Here is a 20,262-nt window from a genome sequence, read left to right on the forward strand (position 1 = left end):
CATCTTAACAATTAATGGGAGTGCTCATAGCTGAGTAGAACGAAAACATGGATCGAAATCCACATTTGCGTGTGCTGAATTTTACCACTTTTTCTATGTTTTTGGCGGATAGAATTTAAAAGAACGATTACCCACACTAGTACAATACCGTTGTCATCTATGTACATTCTTGATCATTGTGAATACCTGCAAGCCAGAGCAGATGCTGGTAGTTTGGGATTTGTCAGAATTGTCGGGATTTTATTCAGGATGGTGTACTCAGTTTCTGGCCTCTTGTAAAGCACCTGTAATGATGTTGCTGTTTGGTATACAACTCTCATGTACCTTCCTCCTGTAGCTTCTTCTCAGTTGTGTCAACACTTGGATGTTACGAATGTTACAGCTTGTTACATTCCAAAGTGAATCCACGAATATAATACACTCCCCTCTCGTCGTGTTGAAAACATGATATAAATTCCCGTTGCGCACTTGATATACACTCCTGGAAATTGAAATAAGAACACCGTGAATTCATTGTCCCAGGAAGGGGAAACTTTATTGACACATTCCTGGGGTCAGATACATCACATGATCACACTGACAGAACCACAGACACATAGACACAGGCAACAGAGCATGCACAATGTCGGCACTAGTACAGTGTATATCCACCTTTCGCAGCAATACAGGCTGCTATTCTCCCTTGGAGACGATCGTAGAGATGCTGGATGTAGTCCTGTGGAACGGCTTGCCATGCCATTTCCACCTGGCGCCTCAGTTGGACCAGCGTTCGTGCTGGACGTGCAGACCGCGTGAGACGACGCTTCATCCAGTCCCAAACATGCTCAATGGGGGACAGATCCGGAGATCTTGCTGGCCAGGGTAGTTGACTTACACCTTCTAGAGCACGTTGGGTGGCACGGGATACATGCGGACGTGCATTGTCCTGTTGGAACAGCAAGTTCCCTTGCCGGTCTAGGAATGGTAGAACGATGGGTTCGAACACGGTTTGGATGTACCGTGCACTATTCAGTGTCCCCTCGACGATCACCAGTGGTGTACGGCCAGTGTAGGAGATCGCTCCCCACACCATGATGCCGGGTGTTGGCCCTGTGTGCCTCGGTCGTATGCAGTCCTGATTGTGGCGCTCACCTGCACGGCGCCAAACACGCATACGACCATCATTGGCACCAAGGCAGAAGCGACTCTCATCGCTGAAGACGACACGTCTCCATTCGTCCCTCCATTCACGCCTGTCGCGACACCACTGGAGGCGGGCTGCACGATGTTGGGGCGTGAGCGGAAGACGGCCTAACGGTGTGCGGGACCGTAGCCCAGCTTCATGGAGACGGTTGCGAATGGTCCTCGCCGATACCCCAGGAGCAACAGTGTCCCCAATTTGCTGGGAAGTGGCGGTGCGGTCCCCTACGGCACTGCGTAGGATCCTACGGTCTTGGCGTGCATCCGTGCGTCGCTGCGGTCCGGTCCCAGGTCGACGGGCACGTGCACCTTCCGCCGACCACTGGCGACAACATCGATGTACTGTGGAGACCTCACGCCCCACGTGTTGAGCAATTCGGCGGTACGTCCACCCGGCCTCCCGCATGCCCACTATACGCCCTCGCTCAAAGTCCGTCAACTGCACATACGGTTCACGTCCACGCTGTCGCGGCATGCTACCAGTGTTAAAGACTGCGATGGAGCTCCGTATGCCACGGCAAACTGGCTGACACTGACGGCGGCGGTGCACAAATGCTGCGCAGCTAGCGCCATTCGACGGCCAACACCGCGGTTCCTGGTGTGTCCGCTGTGCCGTGCGTGTGATCATTGCTTGTACAGCCCTCTCGCAGTGTCTGGAGCAAGTATGGTGGGTCTGACACACCGGTGTCAATGTGTTCTTTTTTCCATTTCCAGGAGTGTAATTTAATGGGATATATTCTTTTAACGGCTTCACACAACAGCGCACCCAATAGAATCAGGATGTCTACTATTAACAGTTCAACAAAGAAAAAGTGGACTTTTTTAAACCCAAAATACTCGAACATAAACAGATTATATCTCTCGTTTTATGAGTGCAATGCCAATGTGCGTCTTGCTTTTTTGACTGCATGTTTACTTTGTTCATTTCAGTATCCCTGCCGTTAGCAACAGACGATTCTGTAATGCTACGCACTTAGCTCTGTTTAAAATGCTTTTCACTGTTGTCCATGAAACATTGATATGAACACAAATTTTGTTTCAGTCGTTCCTTCAAAACCATATAGACTCACATACCAAAATGTGACAACGAATAGTGTATACCTCGATTGGGATCTGGATCACCGCCTAAAGCATTTCCCACCAGGATTCAGCTACAAATTACAGTACAAAGCACTATGTGATCCCACAGAAGAATGGAAGGTAAGCTGAATAGTATCTCGGACGATATTTTGATATGTTATTACTGCCGTTATACATTTTTCACCCAATCAGTCCTACCTCAAATAGTTCCAATTTACTGTTTACTTCCCGATTTCATTTGACTACAGCCTTTTTCTTCTTCATGTATGGTTCTTCACTTCATTATTTTTTTTTCTTAATAAACATTATTTTGATTTCTTTTCAGTTTGTGGTATTAAAAATCCACGGTTTCAACTTAGATTTCATCTCATGTAGTCTATTTTATTTTTACTGTTTTACTGTCAATTACACACCTTATTAGCTATGTGGTGATCTTCCGTAGATTTCAAAAACTTTGTTGTCCTTCCGAATGAAAGCGAGATACAGTGTGCATAGAAAAGGTTTCAGCACATTCGCGATGTTTCGAAACTCTGTGAAAGTTCACTGGAAAAAAAGAGTGATTATCTTTTGAGTGGCACAAAACATGAAAAAGATTTTGTAAAGCGCACTGACGGACTTGTAAATTTCTGACCATAAAAACTGGAGCACCGTAAAGGTGTATGCAACAAATATAAAATCGACATGAAGTGTACAACATTCTTGGAGATGTATGTAAGTAGACCGCACAAAATAGTAAGAGTAACGCCATCTACATTCTGAATATAACAGGAGACTGAGCGTCAGGAAAATCATTCAGAAATAGCATTTGAACGTTGGTTGTTTGTGAGAAGGTTGCTATCCCGCACGTCAGAAGGAGAAACGCCTGCCAGCACGTGGTGGAATTCGACTTAAATGAACATGGATTTATCGTTCTGAAGTACTGCTGCTCGGACTGCTGGGGTCTCCACGACTGCCATGCGAATATGGAATCAATGGGTTCAGGAGGATCGTACTGAAGGCCATGAAGGACCTTAAAGGCCCTATGCGACTACCGTTCGAGAGGACAAACATAACGTTCGCTCGACCCTGCAGGGTCGCACAGCCACGGCCTGTACCTTAAGTCAGGAAATGGGTTTGTTTGAAGCAAGACACGTACACTGTAAGACAAAAAAATGATACGCCAAGAAGGAATCATCCCAATGGACGGAAATCGGTAGAATTGATGTACATGTACAGACAAACGTTTCGGAAAAACGGGGTGATTTATTGAAGAGCGAGAACTTCACAAATTGAGCGAGTCAGTAACGCGTTGATCTACCTCTGGCCCTTGCGCAAGCAGTTATTCGTCTTATCGATAGAATTGTTGGATGTCCTCCTGAGGCATATCGTGCCAAATTCTGTCCATTTGGCGCGTACATCATCGAAATCCCGAAATGGTTGGGAGGCCCTGTCCATAATGCTCCAAACGTTATCGATTAGGGAGATATCCGGTGACCCTGCTGGCCAAGGTAGGGTTTGGAAGCACAAAGACAACCAGTATAAACTCTCGCCGTGTGCGGGCAGACATTACCTTGCTGCCCAGACCATCATTCCAGGTATCCCACCGCTGCCCAGACACGTCTTCGGCCTGGAATCTCATTCAATGGAGTAGAATTGTCCTCAATATTGAGTCCCGCTTCGAACTGATCCTCAAGACCAGCAAAGACGTGCCTGGAGACGCCCCAGATAGCGCTTGGATACCAACCTGATTGTCGCCCACCGTACGGCCTGACAACCGGGAGGGACTGTCTGTGGTGGTATTTCTTTTCATAGCACGACCTCTTTCATTGTCATCCACGACACCCTTACAGTGCAGCGGTACGTCGACGATATTCTACACCTCGGTTTGTTGCCCTTCATGGCAAGCCATCCTAGGCGTACATTTCACCAAGACAATACCCGCCTGCACACGGCGAGAGTTTCTACTGCTTGTCTCGTCTTTGTGGTGTCATTGTAATGCGAGATAGGTCTACAGTGGGCACAAAGCGCGAATTCAGTGGTTAGCAGGATCTCTGTTTTTGTACAAGAGAAAGATGATGTTCATATACATTGACGGAAAAAAATCGCAACACCAAAAAATAATTGCTGTTGCGTAATGAAATTTCGGAAATACATTAGTCTAGGTAACATATGTAAGTCATTAACATTGCAAGACCACAGGTTAATATAAGTGCGAAATAAACTATTTTAAATATGAAATGCTGGTACATTAATTACCGGTATAACAGCCAGAATGTTGAATGCAAACATGTAAACGTGCATGCAGTGTGTTGAATAGATGCCGGATGTCAGGATGTCGGATGGAGTTCCACGTCTGTTGCACTTGGTCGGTCAATACAGGGACAGTTAATGATGTTTGTGGACGTCGTTGGAGTTTCGTTTGATGATGTCCCATATGTGCTCGATTGGAGTCAGATGTGGTGATCGAGCAGGCCAAGGCAACGTATCGACACTGGTTCAAAAGGCCCTGAGCACTATGGGACTTAATATCTGAGGTCATCAATCCCCTACAACTTAGAACTACTTCAACCTAACTAACCTAAGGACATCACACATATCCATGCCCGAGGCAGGATTCGAACCTGCGACCGTAGCGATCGCGCGGTTCCAGACTGAAACGCCTAGGACCGCTCGGCCACCACGGCCGGCCATATCGACACTCTGTACAGCACGTTGGGTTACAACAGCGGTATGTGGCCGAGCGTTACCGTGCTGAAAAACACCACGTTGAATGCTGTTCGTGAATGGTAGCACAACAGGTCGAATCAGAACACTGACGTAACTGATTGGCACTAAAGATGCGTGGGATAGCCAGGAGAGTGCTCTTATGTCATAGGAAATTCCACGCCAGTTGTAGGTCCAGTGTACCTAGCACGCAGACAGGTTCGTCGGAGGCCCTCAACTGGCCTCCTCCTAACCAACTCACGGCCTTCAATGGCGCCGAGGCAGAACCAGCTTCATCGGAAAACATGACAAACCTGCACTCTGTCCTGTAATGAGTTCTCGCTTGACACCACTCAAATCGCAAATGGCAGTGGTTTGGGGCCAGTGGAATGTACGCTATAGGGCGTCTTGCTCGGGACTGTTCTTGAAGTAAACGAGTTGTAACGATTCGTTGTGTCACTGTGGTGGCAGCTTCTGCTCAAATTGCTGCTACAGATGCAGTACGCTGCGCCAGAGCCAGACGACGAACAGGATGGTCTTCCCTCTCGGTAGTGCCACGTGGCCGTCAGGAGCCCGGTCTTGTTGCGATCGTACATTCTCTGCTGCCAGCAGTCATGTACAGTTGCTACATTCCTGTCAAGTCTTTTGCAATTCGCAAAAGGAACATCCAGCTATCGTACCCCTATTACATGATCTCGTTCAAACTCAGTGTGGTGTTGATAATGACGTATTTGTCGCCTTGAGGACATCCGTGACTAACATCAACTCACGACGTCCAGTCTCACAGGTAATTAACGCTTACGACCGTTACAGAGTGTACTTAAAGAAAACTTGTTTTGCATCCTCACAGTAGCGCTACTAGGCGCCACTCTTATGCAACTGGCACAAACAGACATCGTCTTTCAGATGTAGAAACACGTGTGCCAACTTTCGTTTATGTCTTTCAATTCCTTCTTGGTGCTGCGATTTTTTCCGTCAATGTGGTATTGGTTGACTGTAAAAGTGTCCACGGAAAGGTCGCAGTAATAATCACACATTACTACGAACATAAAGCTGATTGAAATCAGAGATGAATAGAAATAAAATTTTAAATTGACGTTGGAATGCATATCGTAAAAAATGGATGACTTTTGTGCTCGAGAAGTAGTTATAGGTTTCAATAAAATCCAGCGAGTTTGATGCAGATTTCGAGTGCGAAATGTTAGGTTGGTGCATAAGTTCCTACATTTTTCCCGTAAATTTAATAAACACTACAGATAAACATAACAGAGACTTTACTCGTCAATAATATGTTCTACTTCACCATTTACGACAATCTGGCTACGCTGGGGTAACTTTTAGTGCATTTTCATTCGGAAAAAGTTCCTTGAAGGAAAGGTGAAAAACCTAGGCCGCAAGATCAGGTGAATAAGGTGGGTGCGGAATGACTTCCCAAGCCAACTCCTGCATAGTGTTTTTTGTCAGTCAGCAGAATGCGAGCGGGCGTTATCGTGGAGTAGCATCACTTCACGCTGACTTCCTTTCGTTGTTCTTGGGTTGCGAGATGTCTCAGTTGTTGACGATAAATGTCAGCAGTGATAGTTGCACCTCGTGGAAGCTATTCGTAGTACACCACACCGCCGCTGTTCCACCAGTTGCATGACATTATCTTTTGTGGTTGTGCGCAGTTTGTACGGGGAGTTGCTGCTTTGTTTGTCCAATAACTTTATCCCCATACACGGCGCAAATTATTCTGGCTGCCTCTGCTGTGGTCACTCAAACAGAAGAATATGTCGGAAATGTTCCGATTCCTCCACTGGCACTCCATTTTCTAGTATTCACTGTTCCACTCGCTATCTCCAAATGACAAAATGACAATATGTAAACTGAAATAGCAACAGTGAACTACAAAAAAGATGACGATCGATAAATAAAGCCATATCAATTGGAATATCAACATTCAGAAGAAAAACTCTACGAGCTTATGCGCCAGCCAGATAATTTGGGTGATGATAAATGTTTAAGGTGGATCAAAGATGATAATCGTCGCTTCTATAGATCTCCTGCCTCAGGAGCCATAATGGCGAAACACCTCAGGGAAAACCTGGAGAAAGTACAGCGTAAATTTCCTGATCATGTTTTAGTACTAGGGGAAGATTTCAACTTACCAGCTATAGACTGGCAGACGCAACTGATTAGAGCGGATGGCAGGGATAGGGATTCATGTGAAATTGTTTTATGTGACTTACCCGAAAATTACCTTCAATAGTCAGGGAACCGACTGATGAGGGTAATGTCTTAGATCTCCCGGTTACGAACAGGCTAGAACTTTTCGAATCAGTTAACGTAAAGCGGGTAATCAGTGATCATTAGACCGTTCTGGCATCACTACGGTTGTCAGTATGAATGTTAAGAAAGGTAGGAACATATTTCTGCTGCTTAGTGCGAAAACAAACAGATTTTACGTTACCTAAGTAGTAAACACCAAACATTCATCTCTGTCAATGACAATTTTGAGACTAAAATGACAATCAGTAGTGCTGTATAATATCGCTTACAGAGAAACGGGCCGAAAGACGCTTTGAGGGATCCGAAGTTCAACATCCGTGTTCTAAAGTTGCGAAAGCAAAGGAAACTTCGACGTTGATTTAAACGCTGTGGAAGGTTAGTTGACAAACCAAAACTTAACGAGGCAAAAAAAAAAAGGCATAAGCAGAGCCACGTCCGAAGCGTTCGGCTAATTTGAAAATACAGTTGTATCTACCGATCTGACGACAAATCGGTAGACATTTTGGTCTTGTTTTAGGTCAGTAAGTTTGTTTCTTCATTTGTAACAGACACGGTGAATGACAGAGAGTAAGTCGAAAAACTAAACTTTGTCTTCCGCAGTTGATCTTTTCGACTGTGACAGGAATACGAAAATGCCAGGTATCGAGAGGAGGTGGCTACGGAATTTAAAGTCAACTAAAATCCCTCAACAGCAGAAAGGCGACTGGACCACGAGGATACATCTGCCATTTTACATAGAGTATGCAAAATAATTTGCGTCAATGGATGAAAAACGCGTGGCAAGTCACTGGAAAAACGTGCAGGTCATTCCCATTTTGTATCTCTATCGTTACTCTGTTGCAGAATTTTAGAACACATTTTATGCTTGCGTATTCTGAAGACCGAAGATCTCCGCCATAGGAGCCGGAATGGATTTTGAAAACACCAAACTTGTGAAACCCAGCTCGCTCTCTTGGGCACAAGATCCGGAAGGCGTTTTGACTAATGGACGAAATACGAACATACGGAATATCAGCCCAAATATGTGATTGTAATGAAGAACAGATAGAATACAAATACAGGGTGTCGGTTCATAACAGAAATAAATATTCACAAGTAATAATAGTTTTTATCTAAATGGAATTTCATGGAACCATTAATATTCACAATAAGTATTTGTGACCTTATCGATAACAATGGAAGCTACATGAGGCTGTTCGCGGATTATTCCGTTGTATATAGAAACTAGAAAGGTCAGATTTCCAGAAATATGCAGGAAAATGAAGGAAGACTTGGAGAAGATGGACGTTTGGTGCAAGGATTCGCAGTTGAGTTACAAAAGAAACAAATGTAACATATTGTGCGTAACAGTAAGATCTGTCAGTTTTTGATCATGCGATTGACGAACAACGGCTCGGAACAGTCACGTCTATTAAATGTCAGCGAGTGTGATTGTTGAGCTATTTAAAGTGCAAAGACGAACCTTAGAAATGGCACATGTTATACTGAGATACATTGGATGAAACCTTATGAAATTATGATGCTGTTCACATAAGGAGGTTGGTTTGTAGCCCTGCACAAGGACGAACGTACGGAGACAGAGCTCTCGTGAAAGATAAGTAATTTAGGTTGTAATTATTTTAGTTGAACACTTTTAACTTATTAAATACGTTCTTTAGTGTACTCTTCAAGCTCACCATTAAAAGTTTTCCTTTTATTTGCGTAGTCTTCAAGTAATCGCGAAAAGTTTGTTTGTTTACTTATTGCTCCTTAGGCCTAATTATTCGAGTGTGCATATTTAGCGTTGTACCGCAATTGTAAGTGCATTTGCTGTAGTTTAACTGATTAAATACGTTCATTAGGGTGCTTTTCAAGCTCACCATGAAAGGTTTTTCTTTTATTTGCGTATTGCCTAGTAATCGAGAAAAGTTCGTTTTGTTTATATTTCGTGGCTTTGTCTTACTTTCCGAGTGTGCATACTTAGCGTTATATCGCAATCTTAAGTGCATTTGGTATAGATTAACTAATTAAATACGTTCATTAGTGTGCTCTTCAAGCTTGCCATTACAGGTCTTTCTTTTATTTGCGTATTCTTCCAGTAATCGCAAAAAGTTCGTTTTGGTTACATTCTGCTGTTTAGGCCTAATTTTTGATCATGCATATTTATCGTTATACCACAAATTTAAGTGCATTTGGTAATAGTTTACTTACATATTAGTTTCCAAAACATATTTAATGTCCTTTTGCATCTGTATTTAATATATTATCGTCATCACTTAGTAAATCTCTTAACTAATTTCCAAACTACCATGGATAGTAACTGTGTGAGCTGCAGTAGGAAAGTTAGTTCAGGGGTTTGAGCAGCTGTCGTGACAGGTGGTTTCATTGGGGAAATTGTAGAGGCGTGGGAATTGGGGAAGCAAACGAGACTCTTCCATTCTTTTGCAGGGTTTGCTCAAGAGATAAGATTATAGCTGAACAGGAGAAGAAAATTAGAGCCTTACAGGCTAATTTGGACAGAGCGAGGGAGGAACTGAGGAGGTTAAGGGGGGAGGAAGGTAAACAGCGGTGGGAAGTGGTAGCTGGGAACAAGGGCCACAGAAAGAGGACAGTGTCTGACAGTTTCCCAATTGGCACAACCAATAGATTTGCCTTGCTGCCAAAGTTATGTAAGGAAGAGGCTCCAGTAGAAGTAGATGTAGTTGCGATGCAACAGAATCTCCCTAGGAAACCAACTGTTTCAAAAAAAGTAGAAAGTAAGAGGAAATTTCTGTTGCTTGGTAGCAGCCATGGAAGAGGTGTGGGCCAGATTTTGCAGGAAAAATTAGGTAACAGGTGCCAGGTCACAAACTTTTTCAAGCCCAGTGCATGTTTTAGCCAGGTGGTAGAGGATATAGGTTCCTTGTATAAGCGTTTCTCAAAGCAGGATCATGTGATGATAGTGAGTGAAGTGGGAAACAGTATTGATAGGGATCAGGGTTACAGTATTGAGTGTGACCTGGTAAAAATAGCCTCTGTAACGACGCCATACCAATGTTGGGCTGGTGCCTGCTTTTGTGCAGCATGGTCAGCCCCAGTTGAACCGCTCTGTTAGGAGGGTAAATATGGAGTTGGATCAGTTGCACAGGGCGGCCACTCTGTCAGACATTGGGTTCGTTCCTGTCGAGGCTATTGATTGGAGGGATTTCACTAGGCATGGCCTACACCTCAGTAGGAAAGGGAAGGGTAAACTGGCTGGGTTGTTAGCGAAATCCATAAGAGGGAACGCTAGTACTCATGGATGTACCTCTGTTTCAGACTAATATCAGTGTCCAATGAGAAGTTCAGGCAGGCAGGTGCTAAAGAGGTCCAAAACTCACAAGATTCTTACAACAGGAAAGTAAATAATAATGTCACCAAATTTAACCAAAATATTGGCGGATTAAAGAAAAAAGTAGATTCTCACAAAAGTAAAGTAAAAAATAATGTTACCATTTTTCGCCAAAATATTCCGGGATTGAAGAATAAAGTAGATGAGCTCCTGGTTTGTTTAAATGACACTCAATCTGATAATGTAATAGAAATACTATGCCTGTCTGAGCATCACATTCTGTCTGATATGGAAATGGTAAGTATCAGTGGTTATAAACTATCTGCCCATATGAATAGAGAGAATAAGGTGAGAGGAGGAGTTGCCGTATATGTCAAAAGTTATCACTGTGTAAAAAGCTTAGATACAAAAAGGTTTTGTCTAGAGCAACATACAGAAGCATGTGCCTGTCAACTTATAATGAAGGAAGGCTCTTTTATAATTGTAACAGTATACAGGTCCCCTTCAGGAAACTTTCATTTATTCCTGGAAAAATTGGATGCCTTGTTGTGATATCTGTCACATAGGGGAAATCAAATTATTATTTGTGGGGACTTCAATGTTGATTCACTGAAAGAGTGTAATAGGAATAAAGACCTGGAAGTCTTGCTCGGTTCTTTCAATTTGACATCTGTCATTAATTTTCTTACTCGTGTAGTAAAGGACAGCAGCACATTGATAGATAACAGTTTTATAGACCAAGATACGTTTAAAAACATAAATTCTTGTCCTGTTGAGAATGGCCTTTCTGATCATGGCGCTCAGCTAGTTACAGTATATAACATAGCTCCATTCAGTAATTCAAAACTACCCTACAAAGTTGTGCGTTCAATTAATTACTCAACAATTAGAAATTTCAGAGAAAATATTCGGCAGTTAGACTGGGATGAGGTGTACAAGGAATGCGATACTAATTAAAAATATAACTTATTTCATGATACAATTGCAAGAGAATTTGAAAACTGTTTCCCCAAGAAAGTAGTTAAATCGAATTATAAGAAACCAGGCAAAAAACCTTGGCTTACTAAAGGAATAAAAATATCTTGTAACCACAATAGGGAACTTTATCTAACAACAAGAAAGAGTAATGACCCAGAAACAGCCAAATATTATAAAAACTACTGTGCTACATTAAGAAAGGTTATTAAAAAGTCTAGAAGCATGTGCATCATGTCTGAGATTAATACCTCTGATAACAAAATGAATACAATTTGGAATATAATTACAAGAGAGACCGGGCAACCAAGAGTACAGGATGACGGCATTACCATAAAAGCGAATGGAAACTTGAAAAACAACAAGCGCCGGCCGCGGTGGTCTCGCGGTTCTAGGCGCGCAGTCCGGAACCGTGAGACTGCTGCGGTCGCAGGTTCGAATCCTGCCTCAGGCATGGATGTGTGTGATGTCCTTAGGTTAGTTAGGTTTAAGTAGTTCTAAGTTCTAGGGGACTGATGACCACAGCCGTTGAGTCCCATAGTGCTCAGAGCCATTTTTTGAGCAACAAGCCGGAAGTCGAAAACATTTTGAATAATCATGTTTTAAATAATGTAGAGAAAGCAGGATCTAAATGTTCGTTAGAAGAAACAAGGCAGTTAATTGAAGAGGCCTTGTTGTTGTTGTTGTTGTGGTCTTCAGTCCTGACACTGGTTTGATGCAGCTCTCCATGCTACTCTATCCTGTGCAAGCTTCTTCATCTCCCAGTACCTACTGCAACCTACATCCTTCTGAATCTGCTGAGTGTATTCATCTCTTGGTCTCCCTCTGCGATTTTTACCCTCCACGCTGCCCTCCAATGCTAAATTTGTGATCCCTTGATGCCTCAAAACATGTCCTACCAACCGATCCCTTCTTCTAGTCAAGTTGTGCCACAAACTTCTCTTCTCCCCAATCCTATTCAACACCTCCTCATTAGTTACGTGATCTACCCACCTTATCTTCAGCATTCTTCTGTAGCACCACATTTCGAAAGCTTCTATTCTCTTCTTGTCCAAACTGGTTATCGTCCATGTTTCACTTCCATACAAGGCTACACTCCATACAAATACTTTCAGAAACGACTTCCTGACACTTAAATCTATACTTGATGTTAACAAATTTCTCTTCTTCAGAAACGATTTCCTTGCCATTGCCAGTCTACATTTTATATCCTCTCTACTTCGACCATCATCAGTTATTTTACTCCCTAAATAGCAAAACTCCTTTACTACTTCAAGTGTCTCATTTCCTAATCTAATTCCCTCAGCATCACCCGATTTAATTTGACTACATTCCATTATCCTCGTTTTGCTTTTGTTGATGTTCATCTTATATCCTCCTTTCAAGACACTGTCCATTCCGTTCAACTGCTCTTCCAAGTCCTTTGCTGTCTCTGACAGAATTACTATGTCATCGGCGAACCTCAAAGTTTTTAATTCTTCTCCATGAATTTTAATACCTACTCCGAATTTTTCTTTTGTTTCCTTTACTGCTTGCTCAATATACAGATGGAATAACATCGGGGAGAGGCTACAACCCTGTCTCACTCCTTTCTGAAACCACTGCTTCCCTTTCATGCCCCTCGACTCTTATAACTGCCACCTGGTTTCTGTACAAATTGTAAATAGCCTTTCGCTCTCTGTATTTTACCCCTGCCACCTTCAGAATTTGAAAGAGAGTATTCCAGTTAACGTTGTCAAAAGCTTTCTCTAAGTCTACAAATGCTAGAAATGTAGGTTTGCCTTTTCTTAATCTTTCTTCTAAGATAAGTCGTAAGGTTAGTATTGCCTCACGTGTTCCAACATTTCTACGGAATCCAAACTGATCTTCCGCGAGGTCCGCTTCTACCAGTTTTTCCATTCGTCTGTAAAGAATTCGTGTTAGTATTTTGCAGCTGTGCCTTATTAAACTGATAGTTCGGTAATTTTCACATCTGTCAACACCTGCTTTCTTTGGTATTGGAATTATTATGTTCTTCTTGAAGTCTGTGGGTATTTCGCCTGTCTCATACATCTTGCTCACCAGATGGTAGAGTTTTGTCATGACTGGCTCTCCCAAGGCCATCAGTAGTTCTAATGGAATGTTGTCTACTCCCGGGGCCTTGTTTCGACTCAGGTTTTTAAGTGCTCTGTCAAACTCTTCACGCAGTATCTTATCTCCCATTTCATCTTCATCTACATCCTCTTCCATTTCCATAATACTGTCCTCAAGTACATCGTCCTTGTATAAACCCTCTATATACTCCTTCCACCTTTCTGCCTTCCCTTCTTTGCTTAGAACTGGGTTGCCATCTGAGCTCTTGATATTCATACAAGTGGTTCTCTTCTCTCCAAAGGTCTCTTTAATTTTCCTGTAGGCAGTATCTATCTTACCCCTAGTGAGACAAGCCTCTACATCCTTACATTTGTCCTCTAGTCATCCCTGCTTAGCAATTTTGCCCTTTCTGTCGATCTCATTTTTGAGACGTTTGTATTCCCTTTTGCCTGCTTCATTTACTGCATTTTTATATTTTCTCCTTTCATCAATTAAATTCAATATTTCTTCTGTTACCCAAGGATTTCTATTAGCCCTCGTCTTTTTACCTACTTGATCCTCTGCTGCCTTCACTACTTCATCCCTCAGAGCTACCCATTCTTCTTCTACTGTATTTCTTTCCCCAATTCCTGTCAATTGTTCCCTTATGCTCTCCCTGAAACTCTCTACAACCTCTGGTTCTTTCAGTTTATCCAGGTCCCATCTCCTTAAATTCCCACCTTTTTGCAGTTTCTTCAGTTTCAATCGGCAGTTCATAACCAATAGATTGTGGTCAGAATCCACATCTGCCCCTGGAAATGTCTTACAATTTAAAACCTGGTTCCTAAATCTCTGTCTTACCATTATATAATCTATCTGATACCTATTAGTATCTCCAGGATTCTTCCAGGTATACAACCTTCTTTTATGATTCTTGAACCAAGTGTTAGCTATGATTAAGTTATGCTCTGTGCAAAATTCTACAAGGCGGCTTCCTCTTTCATTTCTTCCCCCAATCCATATTCACCTACTATGTTTCCTTCTCTCCCTTTTCCTACTGACGAATTCCAGTCACCCATGAATATTAAATTTTCGTCTCCCTTCACTACCTGAATAATTTCTTTTATCTCGTCATACATTTCATCAATTCCTTCATCATCTGCAGAGCTAGTTGGCGTATAAACTTGTCCTACTGTAGTAGGCATGGGCTTTGTGTCTATCTTGGCCACAATAATGCGTTCACTATGCTGTTTGTAGTAGCTAACCCGCACTCCTATTTTTTTATTCATTATTAAACCTACTCCTGCATTACCCCTATTTGATTTTGTATTTATAACCCTGTAATCACCTGACCAAAGGTCTTGTTCCTCCTGCCACCGAACTTCACTAATTCCCACTATATCTAACTTTAACCTATCCATTTCCCTTTTTAAATTTTCTAACCTACCTGCCCGATTAAGGGATCTGACATTCCACGCTCCGATCCGTAGAATGCCAGTTTTCTTTCTCCTGATAACGACGTCCTCATGAGTAGTCCCCGCCTGGAGATCCGAATGGGGGACTATTTTACCTCCGGAATATTTTACCCAAGAGGACGCCATCATCGTTTAATCATACAGTAAAGCTGCATGTCCTCGGGAAAAATTACGGCTGTAGTTTCCCCTTGCTTTCAGCCGTTCGCAGTACCAGCACAGCAAGGCCGTTTTGGTTAATGTTACAAGGCCAGATCAGTCAATCATCCAGACTGTTGCCCCTGCAACTACTGAAAAGGCTGCTGCCCCTCTTCAGGAACCACATGTTTGTCTGGCCTCTCAACAGATACCCCTACGTTGTGGTTGCACCTACGGTACGGCCATCTGTATCGCTGAGGCACGCAAGCCTCCCCACCAACGGCAAGGTCCATAGTTCATGGGGGAAGAGGCCTTATCCACATCATTTCATACAATTGAAATTCCAGCCACTTCTCCGTCTGAAATTAGGAAGATAATAAACTCTCTCAAGAATAAAAGCTCACATGGAATTTTCAGCAGGATAATAAAAGCTTGTTTCCAAGAGATAAGTGGGATTCTTAGCCACATATGTAATAGCTCTCTGATGCAGGGTATTTTCCCAGATAGACTGAAGTATGCCATTGTTAAAGCACTGCATAAAAAAGGGGATACGTCTGTTGTCAACAACTACCGCCCAATCTCTCTTCTGACTGCCTTATCCAAAATTATTAAAAAAGTAATGTATTGTAGAGTAGCTGCACACCTTTGTAAAAATAAAGTTTTAACAAAATGTGAGTTTGGTTTCCAGAAAGGTTTTTCAACGGAAAATGCTATATATACTTTCACTAATGAAATATTAAATGCTCTGAGCAACCGGAAGTCACCTGTTGGGATTTTTTGTGATATCTCAAAGACTTTTGACTGTGTAAATCATGGAATACTTCTAGATAAGCTCAAGTACTGTAGTATGAATGGGACAGCGCTCAAATGGTTTAAATCAGACCTAAGTGGAAGAGTGCAGAAACTCGAAATAAGCAATTCACATAATGTGCAAAACACTGGTGATTTCTCAATCTGGGTAACAATCAAGAATGGGGTGCCATAAGGTTCGGTCTTGGGTCCTCTGCTGTTCTTAATATATACACTCCTGGAAATGGAAAAAAGAACACATTGACACCGGTGTGTCAGACCCACCATACTTGCTCCGGACACTGCGAGAGGGCTGTACAAGCAATGATCACACGCACGGCACAGCGGACACACCAGGAACCGCGGTGTTGGCCGTCGAATGGCGCTAGCTGCGCAGCATTTGTGCACCGCCGCCGTCAGTGTCAGCCAGTTTGCCGTGGCATACGGAGCTCCATCGCAGTCTTTAACACTGGTAGCATGCCGCGACAGCGTGGACGTGAACCGTATGTGCAGTTGACGGACTTTGAGCGAGGGCGTATAGTGGGCATGCGGGAGGCCGGGTGGACATACCGCCGAATTGCTCAACACGTGGGGCGTGAGGTCTCCACAGTACATCGATGTTGTCGCCAGTGGTCGGCGGAAGGTGCACGTGCCCGTCGACCTGGGACCGGACCGCAGCGACGCACGGATGCACGCCAAGACCGTAGGATCCTACGCAGTGCCGTAGGGGACCGCACCGCCGCTTCCCAGCAAATTAGGGACACTGTTGCTCCTGGGGTATCGGCGAGGACCATTCGCAACCGTCTCCATGAAGCTGGGCTACGGTCCCGCACACCGTTAGGCCGTCTTCCGCTCACGCCCCAACATCGTGCAGCCCGCCTCCAGTGGTGTCGCGACAGGCGTGAATGGAGGGACGAATGAAGACGTGTCGTCTTCAGCGATGAGAGTCGCTTCTGCCTTGGTGCCAATGATGGTCGTATGCGTGTTTGGCGCCGTGCAGGTGAGCGCCACAATCAGGACTGCATACGACCGAGGCACACAGGGCCAACACCCGGCATCATGGTGTGGGGAGCGATCTCCTACACTGGCCGTACACCACCGGTGATCGTCGAGGGGACACTGAACAGTGCACGGTACATCCAAACCGTCATCGAACCCATCGTTCTACCATTCCTAGACCGGCAAGGGAACTTGCTGTTCCAACAGGACAATGCACGTCCGCATGTATCCCGTGCCACCCAACGTGCTCTAGAAGGTGTAAGTCAACTACCCTGGCCAGCAAGATCTCCGGATCTGTCCCCCATTGAGCATGTTTGGGACTGGATGAAGCGTCGTCTCACGCGGCCTGCACGTCCTGCACGAACGCTGGTCCAACTGAAGCGCCAGGTGGAAATGGCATGGCAAGCCGTTCCACAGGACTACATCCAGCATCTCTACGATCGTCTCCATGGGAGAATAGCAGCCTGCATTGCTGCGAAAGGTGGATATACACTGTACTAGTGCCGACATTGTGCATGCTCTGTTGCCTGTGTCTATGTGCCTGTGGTTCTGTCAGTGTGATCATGTGATGTATCTGACCGCAGGAATGTGTCAATAAAGTTTCCCCTTCCTGGGACAATGAATTCACGGTGTTCTTATTTCAATTTCCTGGAAATTGAAATAAGAACACCGTGAATTCATTGTCCCAGGAAGGGGAAACTTTATTGACACATTCCTGGGGTCAGATACATCAGATGATCACACTGACAGAACCACAGGCACATAGACACAGGCAACAGAGCATGCACAATGTCGGCACTAGTACAGTGTATATCCACCTTTCGCAGCAATGCAGGCTGCTATTCTCCCATGGAGACGATCGTAGAGATGCTGGATGTAGTGCTGTGGAACGGCTTGCCATGCCATTTCCACCTGGCGCCTCAGTTGGACCAGCGTTCGTGCTGGACGTGCAGACCGCGTGAGACGACGCTTCATCCAGTCCCAAACATGCTCAATGGGGGACAGATCCGGAGATCTTGCTGGCCAGGGTAGTTGACTTACACCTTCTAGAGCACGTTGGGTGGCACGGGATACATGCGGACGTGCATTGTCCTGTTGGAACAGCAAGTTCCCCTGGCGGTCTAGGAATGGTAGAACGATGGGTTCGATGACGGTTTGGATGTACCGTGCACTATTCGGTGTCCCCTCGACGATCACCGGTGGTGTACGGCCAGTGTAGGAGATCGCTCCCCACACCATGATGCCGGGTGTTGGCCCTGTGTGCCTCGGTCGTATGCAGTCCTGATTGTGGCGCTCACCTGCACAGCGCCAAACACGCATACGACCATCATTGGCACCAAGGTAGAAGCGACTCTCATCGCTGAAGACGACACGTCTCCATTCGTCCCTCCATTCACGCCTGTCGCGACACCACTGGAGGCGGGCTGCACGATGTTGGGGCGTGAGCGGAAGACGGCCTAACGGTGTGCGGGACCGTAGCCCAGCTTCATGGAGACGGTTGCGAATGGTCCTCGCCGATACCCCAGGAGCAACAGTGTCCCTAATTTGCTGGGAAGTGGCGGTGCGGTCCCCTACGGCACTGCGTAGGATCCTACGGTCTTGGCGTGCATCCGTGCGTCGCTGCGGTCCGGTCCCAGGTCGACGGGCACGTGCACCTTCCGCCGACCACTGGCGACAACATCGATGTACTGTGGAGACCTCACGCCCCACGTGTTGAGCAATTCGGCGGTACGTCCACCCGGCCTCCCGCATGCCCACTATACGCCCTCGCTCAAAGTCCGTCAACTGCACATACGGTTCACGTCCACGCTGTCGCGGCATGCTACCAGTGTTAAAGACTGCGATGGAGCTCCGTATGCCACGGCAAACTGGCTGACACTGACGGCGGCGGTGCACAAATGCTGCGCAGCTAGCGCCATTCGACGGCCAACACCGCGGTTCCTGGTGTGTCCGCTGTGCCGTGCGTGTGATCATTGCTTGTACAGCCCTCTCGCAGTGTCCGGAGCAAGTATGGTGGGTCTGACACACCGGTGTCAATGTGTTCTTTTTTCCATTTCCAGGAGTGTATTACTGACTTGCCATTTTATATTCACGAAGATGCAAAGCTGGTACTTTTTGGCGATGATACAAGTATAGCTGTCGCACCCAACAGACAAGAATTAACTGGTGAAATTGCAAACGATGTTTTTCAGAAAATCATTAAGTGGTTCTCTGCAAATGGGCTCTCATTAAACTTTGACAAAAGACAGTATATACAGTTCCACACAGTAAATGGAATGACCCCATTAATAAATATAGACTTCGATCAGAAAACGGTAGCTAAGGTAGAATATTCAAAATTTCTAGGTGTATGCATTGATGAGGGGTTGAACTGGAAAAAACACACTGAAGATCTGCTGAAACGTTTTGAGTTCAGCTACTTATGCTATTAGGGTCATTGCAAATTTTGGCGATATACATCTCAGTAAATTAGCTTAGCACGCCTGTTTTCATTCTCTGCTTTCTTATGGCATCATATTCTGGGGTAACTCATCATTGAGTAAAAGAGTGTTCACTGCACAAAAGTGTGTAATCAGAATAATTGCTGGAGCTCATCCAAGATCATCCTGCAGACACTTATTTAAAGAGCTAGAGATCTTCGCTGTAGCCTCACAATATATATATTCACTTATGAAATTTGGTATTAACCATTCGAATGAATTCAAAAGTAATAGCAGTGTACATGGCTACAACATTAGGAAAAAGGATGATCTTCACTACTCAAGGTTAAATCTAACTTTGGCACAGAAGGGGGTAAATTATGCTGCCACAAAAGTCTTTGGTCACTTACCTAATAGCATCAAAAGTCTGACAGATAGCCATATAGCGTTCAAAAGGAACATAAAATAATTTCTTAATGGCAACTCCTTCTACTCATTAGATGAATTTTTGGATATAGTAAGTATGTCATGTAATATTTTGTGTTATGTAATATCTCGTAAAGACACCTTTTATTAACCTGAACGTTCCACATCATTACGAAGTGTTGTATTCATGATCTATGGAACAAGTTCTAATCTAATCTAAACCTGAAAGACAGTTTGGTACAACAAAGAGGTGCGTCCGACGATAACATTGGACAACTCCAGTGTCCAATGTTATCGTTGGATGCACCTCTTCTTTGAGTGCCTCTCTCTGCTGCTGCTTGAGGAGAAAACGTAACAATGGTCGCCATGTTGACAGTCCGTGGTGCTCCAAACTTTCTCACACTGTCTGCATGGATACTTTTTTTGGCTTAAACTGCTCATTTTCTGGCTCAAGCTGTGTGACGTGGCTGTAAGTTCCTGCACAGCTGAGAGA

General features: G+C 44.4%; 1 protein-coding gene across 4 annotated transcripts in view; it reads left to right on the forward strand.

Annotated features, from left to right (window-relative positions):
• LOC126248028 (cytokine receptor-like) overlaps positions 1-20,262 on the forward strand; it is a 475,141-nt gene that overhangs the window by 220,562 nt on the left and 234,317 nt on the right. For all 4 annotated transcript variants that reach the window (XM_049948628.1, XM_049948625.1, XM_049948629.1 and 1 more), the window contains one exon: positions 2,222-2,379. In XM_049948628.1, coding sequence (XP_049804585.1) covers positions 2,222-2,379 — 158 coding nt within the window. The remainder of the gene's footprint in view (positions 1-2,221; positions 2,380-20,262) is intronic.

This window comes from Schistocerca nitens, chromosome 3 (assembly GCF_023898315.1).
Source record: "Schistocerca nitens isolate TAMUIC-IGC-003100 chromosome 3, iqSchNite1.1, whole genome shotgun sequence".
Lineage (NCBI taxonomy): Eukaryota > Metazoa > Arthropoda > Insecta > Orthoptera > Acrididae > Schistocerca > Schistocerca nitens.